This window comes from Miscanthus floridulus, chromosome 8 (assembly GCF_019320115.1).
Source record: "Miscanthus floridulus cultivar M001 chromosome 8, ASM1932011v1, whole genome shotgun sequence".
NCBI classification, from domain to species: domain Eukaryota; kingdom Viridiplantae; phylum Streptophyta; class Magnoliopsida; order Poales; family Poaceae; genus Miscanthus; species Miscanthus floridulus.
In genome coordinates, this window is record NC_089587.1 from 46,877,438 (window position 1) to 46,888,911 (window position 11,474).

Below are 11,474 nucleotides of genomic sequence, written 5' to 3' on the forward strand. Positions count from 1 at the left end.
AAGGAGTATGTCTTGTCAGGAAATAATGTCAAAAGTTACACTGTAACAAGTGCAGACCTGTATGGTGTATGGATGGTTTGGCAAGGGAACCGGGGTACCTACCATAGTACACCTACCAATTCCCCCCATAAATTACACGATCTTGTGCCTCAGCCAAAGTTTTCGCGGCCATTAGAGCTCCACGTGTCCACTTAAGCGATTCACCAACTCCACCTTCCCTAAGCTCCCGCCTTCTCCTCGTCCTCGATCTTGTGCTTCATCACTTCATCTCCCTCCCCCTATTAATACAGCTCAGCAGCTCACTGCCATTTCCCATTCCCACTCAGAAACACAAGCACAAACGCAAGAAGCTGAGGCAAGCCCAAGAAGAAGAAGAAGAAGAAAGCCAAGAAAGAGATATGATGGGAAGCGAAGGCAGCACAAGCCCAGCGGCTGGGGGAGGCGCCGCCTGCGCGGTGTGCGGCGGCGCCGCGGCGGTGTACTGCGCGGCGGACGCTGCGGCGCTCTGCAGCGCCTGCGATGCCGCCGTGCACGCTGCGAACCTGCTGGCGTCGCGCCACGAGCGCGTGCCTCTTTCCATGGCCGCCGTGGCAGCTGCGTCCGGCGTGTACGACGACCTCTTCGCGCCCGACGACTTCGACGCGGCGTCGTCGTGGCCGGCGGCGGCGCCCGCGCACGCGCAGGGACAGGGGCAGGGCAGCCCCCAGAACGGCAGCTCGTCGACCAGCTTCACCACCAGCGACAGCGGCGCAGAGGGCAGGAGCCTGTTCGACCTGCTGTCCGACGTCGACCTTGCGGCGGCCTGCGTCACGGGCGGCGGCGGCGGTTACCTGCCGGACGGCGTTGCTCCCGTGCATCACGGCGCTGCGCAGCTGTGGGCGCAGCCCGGCCTGCAGGCCGCCGCATGGACGGCCACGTGGTCGCCGGCGGATGCCACGGCCGCGGCAGCTGTCTTCGGCGTCCCGGGCGCCGCCGCCGTGGTCGCCGCGGCGGCGGAGCGGGAGGCGAGGGTGCAGAGGTACCGCGAGAAGCGCAAGAACCGCAAGTTCCAGAAGACCATCCGCTACGCGTCCCGCAAGGCCTACGCCGAGGCGCGGCCCAGGATCAAGGGCCGCTTCGTCAAGCGCGCCGCCGGCACCTCCTCATCCTCCTCGGGCGCCGGCACATCGGACGGCAACAACGACGCCACGGACGCCGCCTCCAACTTCTGGCTCTCCTTCTCCGACGACGCCAGGGACGATGGAGTCGGCTTCTACGTGGACGCCGGGGCCTACGGGGTTGTGCCAAGCTTCTAGAAAGTTCGTTCCAAACAAGCCTTGGAAGCTTCTGGCGGTGGCGTTCGCCCAGCTTGAAACAAGCTAAGAAATGGGTGCGCGCCATGGCGCCATCGTTCTTGTTTGTGTGGTGTCATCATTCATGTGGGCAGCATTCGTGGTGAAATTCCGCCATCGCTATTTTTAAATGATGGCGCGGAATTTCGATGGGTCATCATCAATTTGGTGAACGAACTAGGGGATTTATTGTGTGTTGTAAGATAGCTTATGTAGACGACGTTCGCTGTTAGTTTTTCATGAATCCATTTTAATTTCTATATATATATATGCTAAGATGATTAATTAATAATCTGGTGATTTCAGCATGGATCCATTTTCTGTGCCAAGGCCCTGTTTATGAATTTCGATGGGTCATCGTCCTCGATTTACTGAGGTTAACAATATAATTGTGGTGGAAATCTGCCATCCATAGCGAGCTTTTAGATAGATGATCGTCAAGCGGATTTTTAATGGGTCAATCAGGAAATAGATTTGGTTAATGTATGGAGAATAGCTTACTGTATGTATCTGTGTTGATCCATGGTTTTAGTGTTTTGACTTTCTATTCCAAGATGATTAATTTCCATCCGTGGTGATCCCAACCTGATGCTAATGCCACTATTGTGTCGAACAATTGTAGTAGAAAGTCTGCATCGCTCTTTTGTTTCTCCAATGATGATGATGATGCTTTTGATGGGTCCATTGGCGAACTACAATTTTCTTATGTCATCATTCCAACAAACAATTCTGGGTACTCCATCACTACTTTTGAAGTGATGATGCAGATTTTATACTGGCCAATCATATCGGTTAGTACTAGCAGTTACTAATGGCATCTCTAAGACAGCTAGCTTGCATTGTGTGGTATTTTCGTGGTTAGGTTTCCTATCCTGGGAGTCTGGGACAGATATTGTTCCATGTGAATTCAGGATTGTGGTAGTGGAAAGCTCATACAATCGCTGTTTTTTTGGCTGATATAAACGTGGATTTGCTGTGGTATGTAAAAGCCACTTTCCACTATTGAAATAGGTGATCAATGCAACTTTTTAAGATAGCATATCATGTAGCTGTCTGAAAAAGGTTGTGTAGTTGTTCACATGTAGTTTTCGCAGTTCTGTCATCTGTGCTAAGATAATAAATCCTATGTGATTTGTTATGAAGATATATGCTTTGCATGATTCATGGCTCCAATTCTTCTACTTGGTTTTGAAGTGTGACATGATCACTAGTCCATTGTTTAGTTGTTTTTAGATGAGGATGTCCGTCATGGTAAAAGGATGTCTGTTTTGGGTTTGTGGGATGTTTTCCATACGAGGAACTAGTATTGGGAATATTCTCCCTCCATCTTTATTCTGTCTTATTAGGTATCAATGTGTTTATATACCCGCATGGCTGCAACTGCAGGTAGGGATGAAAACGATGGCCCTGTTTGAATACTCTAGCATAGCTAGAGGTTAGAGTTAGTTTCTAGCTCAGGACTAGCCCTGAACTAACTCTAGCCTAAGAGATGTTTGGATACCAGGGTTAAAATAATAATAAATGTGCTTTCCAAATCATTAGTGTAGGTGAAAGTAGAGAGAAAACAGTGGACCCCACCTCAAATAGCCCCAACTAGCCCAAATAATCACCTCTTTGGGGGATAGTTTTTTAGGGTGGGCTAGTTACAAATAACCCACTCTAACCCTCCTGTTTGGCTACTTTAGGGCTAGTTGAGCTCCAACTAGCCCAAACTAACTCTAACCCATAGATCTAAACAGGGCCGATACCAAGTGGTCTATTTTTTTTTGTCAGTTTCCTACTTTTTTTTTTCTGAAACATTAGTTTCCTACTTTTTGTTTCCTCAGATATCGAACATTGTCGACAACGAATAGGGGCCAATATATATTATGGAACTTTGGAAACAAAACTACCCGATCTGAAACACATCGATATATCGATCCGAAATTTATAATTTATTGCAAACAATGAGCAATAGCACAACAAATGCATATAATCAGAGTGACTGATTGAGTGATTGACATTTCATAAGAGGCTGAGACAAAGAAAATCGAACGACAACAATTGAAAACTGGACTTGGGGGACATGATTAACCGCTGGGGTTTGCCTATTAGGCTTCAATTCATTTTTGTTTCTTTAACCGTTATACTATTGTTGTCTTTGCGGAGGGAAAAGTCCATTTTATCTTCTTAAACTATTAGTCATAGTATGAATTTTCTCCTCAAACTTTAAAGTTAGAGATCACACCCTCTAAACTCTCAAAATCGTTCAAATTACCTCCCTGCCCTAGTTTGAGGTGGCTTTGTCCTTTTTTAGCTAAAAAAATTGGTAAATACTAAATAAGGTTTTTGAACCACATAAAATTTCTCTACACTTCTAATTTTTTTGAGAAAATTCCTAGAGATAGATTGAGATACAACAAATCCAAATCAAATATTTAGATCTCATGATAATATCTCTACAACATTCCAAAAAATAGATTTAGATCAAGAAAAACAGAAAAAATCCAGAATGTAGTAATCCCAAAACATTCCAATTGATGCTTAAACACATTTTGAAAACTTTTCAATAAAATGTAAGATCCAACCAACGTGAATGCAGTGCATCCATACTTGTTGAATCTCATATTTTTGACATCGATTACAATGTTTTGGTGGTGTGTGTGTGGGTGGGTGGGTGGGGGGGGGGGGGGTGTTTCTAGTTTTTTTCTAGATATTTTCCCATTTCCTAAGATCCCAATCTAATTTTAGAAGGTTCTAGATATATTTTCACAAGCTTTAAATATTTTATTTGGATTTTTTGTTTCCAAATCTACCTCTACAATTTTTCTTGAAATTTTTAGAAGCTTAGAAGCATTTTATGTGGTTCAAAAACCTTATTAAGTATTTATCAGATTCTTTTTTTAAAAAAAAAGACAAAACCGCCTTTAAGACCACTAACCATGGCAAAGAGGTAATTTTAACGGTTTTAAGAGTTAAAAAGGGTTGCGGTGTCTGATTTTGAAGTTTAATATAAGGAGGAAATTTAGATTAGCACGATAGTTTAGGAAGATAAAATTGACTTTTTCCTTTCGTGGATGCCATAAGTTGGTACTGGGCTGGGCAGGCTTAGGCCCAGTCATCAGAAATCCAGGGCATAAGAAGATAAATTGGCCATGAAGCTAAATAAATATCCCTTTGTGTAATCTTATTAGCTTTCTTTGTTTGCTGATCGGCTGTATTGTTTTTGTGTTTAGGGGGCAACCCCTCCTGTTTTCCTAAAAAAAAACCCCAATGTTGTATTTTTGAAGGAGGGCAGCAAATATATTTTTCTGCTGAAGGGCTTGGTCACATATTTCCATCCAGTGTCTTAGGCTGAGTTTACCGTATATAGGCGGCTTGGATTTTTATTCAAAATCGTTGTGATTCTGGTGTTGACTCATGAATATACAAAGTTCTTAGTTTCCTAATCATAAATTCATAATCCTACCAGAAAAGGTTTGTAAATAATAAGCCTGCTTGGTTTCGTAATGGCTTTGTGCAGTTCCAGGCACTTCGTCAGGGAGCGCAAGATAATAACTCATTTTTTTCATTATCTTTAGTAAAGATCGATTAGTCAGCAATACATAATAACGTTGAGATGTATGGTCAAAACTGGCTTCACAATTACAGGCACTCCGCACGCCCATTAGGGAATGCAATCTCTTATGCTCATCCTCATCCATAGGCCCGTTTACGTGCCCTTAAATCCGGCTTTGATCCATTTCTTTTTTTTTATCCGGAACAGTATTTTCCTCTTACAAATTCCTCTAGATCCATCCAGATTCCTCTAAAATTCCTCCAAGCGAACGAGGCCATACTCTAATTCAACTGATAAAGCCGAACCGGCACTGAATACATCCCAAAAATCTCCGTCATATATTACATGATTAAATACCAGTCATCTAAGACTACAAACCAGAAAACATAGCTCCATCACCATGACAAGAAAGGCATGCCAACAGCACATACAGAAAGAAATGGAAAAAAGGAGGCTACAATTACGGTGAACAAGATTCAGAAAACAATGTACAATCATCCATGTCGTCCACCTCGTCCTCGGGAATGTTCCATTTCTCGGGCTCCTTCAGACACTCATCAGTAGTAGACAGGAAATGCAGAACCTGAAAAACAACATGAGCAGTAAGGGACAGTGGCATACTGTAATCAGCAAACATTTGAGTATTTGACAATACTACAATCAGATCAGCTCAGGTAGCTAGTAATAAAATTGGTTAGTACCTCGGCCATTGAAGGCCGCCACATCGCCGGTCGCATGATGCAGCGGGATGCGACTGCGACCATCCTATTCAGTTGATCTTTGTCATAGTCATCTCCGAGGTTTGGGTCTGCAAGTTCAGTCACTTGCCCAGCTTCCAGCAGTGGCTTTGCCTAGACAACAAGAGTAAGTCATATGTGCGAATTGTTGCCTAGTAAACATCATGTTGGTGCCATTTCTTTCTCTTGTCCTCACCCATTGCAGAAGGCTTTGCTTGGAGCAGTCAATAGGTCTCCTTCCAGTGACAATCTCTAGCAGCAGAACGCCAAAAGCGAATATGTCGGTCTTTTCATCGACGATGCCATGCATGAAGTATTCTGGTGCCAAGTACCTGCGTTCTCAAAGTGATTTTTGAAAATTTGAGTCGAAATGCAATGTTCTTACATTACATTACTATGGTTTCAAAATGAGCACACTGTTCTTACCCAAATGTGCCTTCTATGGGTAGGACAGAATGGTGAGTCCACTGCTTTGGGAGCCACTTTGCCAAACCGAAGTCTGAAATCTGTTATAGACACCACAACCATCTTTTGTCACAGTCTATGCATCGAAGCAATACAACTATCTATTTGGTCAGAAAACAATTTACCTGAGGTTCGAAGTCATTGCCAAGAAGTACATTGGATGCCTTGATATCTCGATGGATGATCCGATGCCTGCAGAACATATGCAGATATTGCAAGCCCCTTGCTACACCCACCGCAATCTTGTACCTCAGAGGCCACTCAAGAGTTTTCCCACTCTTCCCTGTAAAATTGGATCTCTATTGTCACATAATTACTCGAGAATTCTCCTTATCTCTGAAAAAATGATGATATATACTGTACTACTGAATGAAATTCGGTACCATGCAGTGCCGATGCTAGCGTGCCGTTTGCGCAGAACTCGAATATCAGGTACAACCCATTCTCAACGCAGCATCCAAGAAGGTAGGATGTGTTTGGATGGCATACATGCCCCTGAATCCCTAGCTCTGCCAGGAACTCTTTCTCCTTCTGCTCACTGGGCGTGCCTTTTGCTAGCCTCTTCACAGCTATATGTTGGCCATCAGACAGGGTGCCCTTGTATACTTCTGCATAGCCTCCTCTTCCAGCCATGTTATCTACAAGCAAACCACAGAAAAATTAAAGATAACAATCTTGCATTCCGATCTTGATGTTTCATTTCTTATGACATCAAATCTCCTCTGGTAAGCTTTTTCACAACTAATATATAAGAATAGCTGAATTTCTGAAAACTTAATGAACTAGTATTTGAACAGAGTCACCTGGATGGAAGTCATTAGTGGCCACTGAAATCTCCTGAAAGCTGAAACACCTCCAGGCAGGCTTGTGATCTTCTGCATAGGTGGAACCGACATCGCTGCCCCTGGCGCTATCATCGCCGATGTTCCTCAGGAATGGGAGCAACCGTCTCCACAGGCCATTGTGTCCACGCCGGCTCGCCTCATGGCTAGACGTGCTGTAGCATTCTTCAGTGACTTGGTTCTCGCCTCCCTCTGCCTCTGGCCCATCCAGAACTGCTCTCGGCGAGCTCTTGTCCTCGGCGCCTTCATTAGAAGATTGAGCCAGCTTCCGTGTCGAGTTTGATCTCAGTAGCTTCTGAAGGGGTGGGAATCTTCTGCTCCATGTTGAGCTTGAGGAGATGGTGCTGTCTGCTGCTTTCAGTTTCGGAATTGGTTTCAGAAAGCAGGTTTATCACACATCTGAGAAAAATGCACTCTGACCATATGTGTGATCTTACCATCAAATGACCGAGGTCTCAGACGAGTACTACTTTGTGGTAGGCCTCCCCTTCCCACAGCAATCACCGAGCAGTTTTTTGGAGCATGCATGAAGCAGTAGTTTGCAATCTCAAAATGGCTCCTGTTATGGTAATAGGTGTAAGAGTAAGATCAATACTTTCTAGGCTTCTAACTGAAAATTAATAGCAGACTCACTTTTTTTTTTTTGAAAAAGTGATCACTTTGCGATACTCACTGGCTATTGATATTACATAAAAAAATTCAGGAGCAACTGAGTTCAATATTTTATTTTGGACATTAAAGTTGAATCAGCCTGTTGAGATTACCTATGGTATCCATTTCTTGATCTCCCAACAATAAGGATGTTTCCATCAGTCAATGCAGCTTCTTGGGTGAGGGCTCTACCAATGTTAGAGCTGCATATCACCTTAGCCTCCAAATTAATCTAAAAAAGGTAACAAAAATAGTTACAGGTCTGTCTCAAAATCTAATGTTTATTATTAACATGATTGTCACCCCTAACCACAGTACATTGTTCTTCCCAATACTGCTACTAGACTACCAACCAGTGAAAGTAAGTAGTGCTAGTCGAGAGAATATGACAGCAAAAAAGCACAGACTCAGTCACTCAGAGCATGGCCCTATCATATCATGATCTAAAAGCCCTACTTCACCTAACTGGGCCAGCAGCTAAAAAGGCGTGACAGAACCTGACAGAAAGGAGCACCAACTAGCAATTATGCAGAAACTTGGCTTCCAAGCTCCCGCTGCACTGTGTTGTGATCACATTCACAGATGAGGGAAAAGGGAACCGCACCCAAACAAATAGAATACACTCCAAAACAGAGAAAGATACTCCAGTACTTAGAACTAAAGTCTGACATCACCTGAACTGAGTTCATCAAACATAGGAACAAGAAATCTGCAAAGCCTGATAAAAATTCAATTTCACCTGCTTGGCCTCACAAGCTTCGACGAATTCGCCGAGCATGTAGATGATGAAGGCGTTGGCCTTCTGCAGCCTCCTCTTCCTCCCCCTCCCTCCTGCAGGGCAGGAACAGGACACAGCCAGGCATCATGAACACCTGATCGATGAGCAGAAACATGAATTGGTTGATCGATTGAACTTACCGAGGACGTGCACGGCGACGACGGAGTCGCTGGCCTTGGCGACGGCGCCGATCGCCCACGACAGCAGCTCCGAGCAGCCCCGGGAGTTGTCCGGCACGCCGACGAGGATCCTGTTGCCGAGGCCCAGCAGGTGGCGGCTTCCATCGCTGCACTCCTCGATAGTGTCCATGTCCTAAACACCTACCCTCCTTCGCTCACAGTTGTAGCTGGCCGTGGCCGACAGCCAGTTGTATACCGACACACTTCACTAGCTGCTACGTGGGCGACGACGAGCGACGGCGATGGCGAGGACGAGGACAGCGACAGGGATTTGTAGGTGATGGCTGGATGGAAGCTCTGCATGCATGCTGGCAGTGCCGCAGTGGCCAGTGGAGGGAGTGCACTGAAAAGGTGGTTAGTTAGTTAGTTGGGGGCAGTGATGGCCATTCCATTAGCACGATCGCTGGCTGGACTGTGGAGAGAGCTGCCATGGCGCTACAAAAATGGGGTTGCTTAGGACAGAAGATGCGTGCAGGGTACAGAGATGGGTAGAGAGGGAGGGATCGGATCAGCAGAGCCAGAGCACTGTGCCAACTGCCAACCTAGGACTGGACTGCTGCTCGACTCTTATTGGATCTTGCACCACGAGCTTCAGATGTACTCGAAGCTGCTGGTACCCCATTTGATCTGCCCTACAGAGTTATCAGTGACAGCGTCTCCAAACTGGTTCTGATTATGGAGAGAGAGAGGGTGGCAGTGGTACTTGCTTGTGTTCATATCATATAAATGTAAAATGTAGGAGCAGGTAATTGGTGCCTTGGTCAGACCAAGGACCATTTTGTTTGAGAAGAAAATAAAAAGGGTACAAACTACAAAGTAGCGTACTCAGAGCTGCTTCAATTTTCAGGGGACATTTGAATATGTGGAAGTGGAATTAGAGTCAGCTGATAATAATTGGTTATATACGTGTATATAGGTCAGTATGTTAGTTAATTTAGTAGTTGAAGAGGGACTTGTCCAACGAGGGGGAGAGGCTTAATTGCATTGCAGCCTTTGACTAGACTATTTCCAGGACGTGTTATTCTACAAAAACTTGGTAAAAAAATATATGTTTGAGACGTTGGTTACATCAACGACAATAACTGTTACGATCAAATAACATCCCAACAGCCAATCTGAGTTAATCTACCACCTAACGTCTAAGTCTGAATACATGTATAAAAATAGTATACAGCAACTAGCTACAATTTTTTTCTTTAGAACACGCAAAAGCCTTACCCACAATTGTACTAAAAAACGGGTGAGAGGAGAACGTATCCAATCTGGACGCCCATTCATGCAATCTAGCCATCTAGCATTTCAGTCACAAGCGTGGATAAGACATGAAAAGATCCTGCGTGCGCACTAACAAACTCATATACAACTACCCCCTTCTTCGTGCAGCAGTGCTCTTTTGAAATCTGTTTGTTTGTCTGCATAAGGATCATTCACATTGGTGGTGTGTATAATCCCACGGAGAAGAGCATTTGGCTGTCTAGATGGATGGATGTAAAAATATGCCCCATTCTAGTATGGTGGAAGCAATCGTCACTACAACCATGCTAGTGGCCTTTTTTTTTTTTGGATAAAGGAAGACATTAAAATAATAATAATAAAAATTGGTCGGCTGAAGCTGTTTTGTTGGGTAGGATCAATACATCTATATACACGCATGCAACCAAACACCTTCAAAGATTTACTGCACGAGGCTGTATAGCCAACCAAACACTCTTATTTTTTCTATTTATCGGATCCATGCACTTGGCTTTGTCTCGCTCATCCAGGATCTACAAAGGCTACCAAACAAGTTTCTCGCCTAATGCTGTCAGCATGTGGTTGAACACCGTAGCAGTCCTTCCCACATATATAATTGCCAAAACAGGAGGATCACATATAATGTGTCACGTCCTTCCCGGAACTCTTACGGATCATCTTTTGTAGTAGGCCACCGCAACAACTTCAGGTTACGCTTGTTAATTGGTTATTCGTGGCAGGATTTGTAAAAATGTTGTTAGTGTCCAAGTCCGGTTCCATGAATTCTAGTCTAGAATATATAGCCTGGAATTTTAATAATTTTGTTATACATTACAGAAGTCTTAAACTCATTTCAACATATCGGCCATGTTCGCTTCTCTTATAATTCGTACTTTTCAGCTTGCTTTTTTTCAGCCGGAACAATATTTTTCTTTCGCAACAAATCAACCGGAACAGTGTTTTGGTTTGTTTTTTTCAGCAAAGCGAACGAGGCCATCAAAATCCACTTTCAACTTCAGAAGTTAGTTCTTTGATAGACTGAAAAAAGAAAACGAGGCATATAATTTCAAATCAAGTTTCAATTTAAAAATCATGTACTTTTTAAGTGTTGATTTGCAAATTCTCAATCTCAGGCTTCATAATTTCAAAACACCTAGACATCCAATAGTTTGAAAAGGTTGGATTTTCCAAGTTTTAATTTTTCTAAAAAAACGAACGGTGAAATGTCAAATTTGGTTTGAACCTCTAGGCTCAAATGTCTAGTTTCAGAACCTAGAGCAGGCGCGGAGCCAAGGGAGATCGGACTGAGGATGTGTTGCTTCAGTTGCTGGTATGTATGGAGTTTGTTGTAAAGGGTTGTCTGGGCCAGGCAGGCAACCTAGGATTGAGATCAGTGCCTGGCACCCTGGCCAAGTGCCTGTTTAGTTCCAAAATTTTACAAATTTTTTTGTCACATCGAATCTTTGGACGCATGTATGAAGCATTAAATATAAATAAAAAAATAAAACTAATTACACAGTTTAGACGAAATTCACGAGACAAATCTTTTAAGCCTAATTAGACTATAATTAAACACTAATTATCAAATAACAATGAAAGTACTACAATACCCTTTCTTAAAAAATTTCGTAAACTAAACAAGGCCAAGTCATTGCGTGGCACCTGGGTGGGCTTTGACTGACCTGATCAAAGCGGTGGCAGCGCGGCACGAGGCAGCGTC

The 11,474-nt window shown here is 44.0% G+C and overlaps 2 protein-coding genes across 3 annotated transcripts; one reads left to right on the plus strand and one right to left on the minus strand.

Annotated features, from left to right (window-relative positions):
- Nucleotides 1-282: 282 nt before the first annotated feature.
- Nucleotides 283-1,623, plus strand: LOC136471884 (zinc finger protein CONSTANS-LIKE 3-like). The gene has a single exon (XM_066469634.1). The coding sequence runs from the start codon at nt 399-401 to the stop codon at nt 1,293-1,295; it is 897 nt and encodes a 298-aa protein (XP_066325731.1). The 5' UTR covers nt 283-398; the 3' UTR covers nt 1,296-1,623.
- Nucleotides 1,624-5,103: 3,480 nt separating this feature from the next.
- LOC136471885 (probable receptor-like serine/threonine-protein kinase At5g57670) lies at nt 5,104-8,931 on the minus strand. Of its 2 annotated transcripts, none has more exons than XM_066469636.1 (11): nt 8,483-8,931; nt 8,304-8,395; nt 7,678-7,796; nt 7,351-7,472; nt 6,875-7,261; nt 6,455-6,709; nt 6,197-6,354; nt 6,033-6,112; nt 5,803-5,938; nt 5,571-5,720; nt 5,104-5,452 (listed from the first exon to the last, which is right to left on the minus strand). In XM_066469636.1, exons 1-11 carry the CDS (start codon nt 8,649-8,651, stop codon nt 5,330-5,332), a joined length of 1,791 nt encoding a protein of 596 aa, XP_066325733.1. In that variant the 5' UTR covers nt 8,652-8,931; the 3' UTR covers nt 5,104-5,329. The 2 variants fall into 2 exon arrangements, with proteins under 2 accessions (XP_066325733.1, XP_066325732.1); XM_066469635.1 differs by having other exon boundaries at nt 5,105-5,452; nt 6,875-7,264; nt 8,483-8,930.
- Between the last annotated feature and the right edge of the window lie 2,543 nt (nt 8,932-11,474).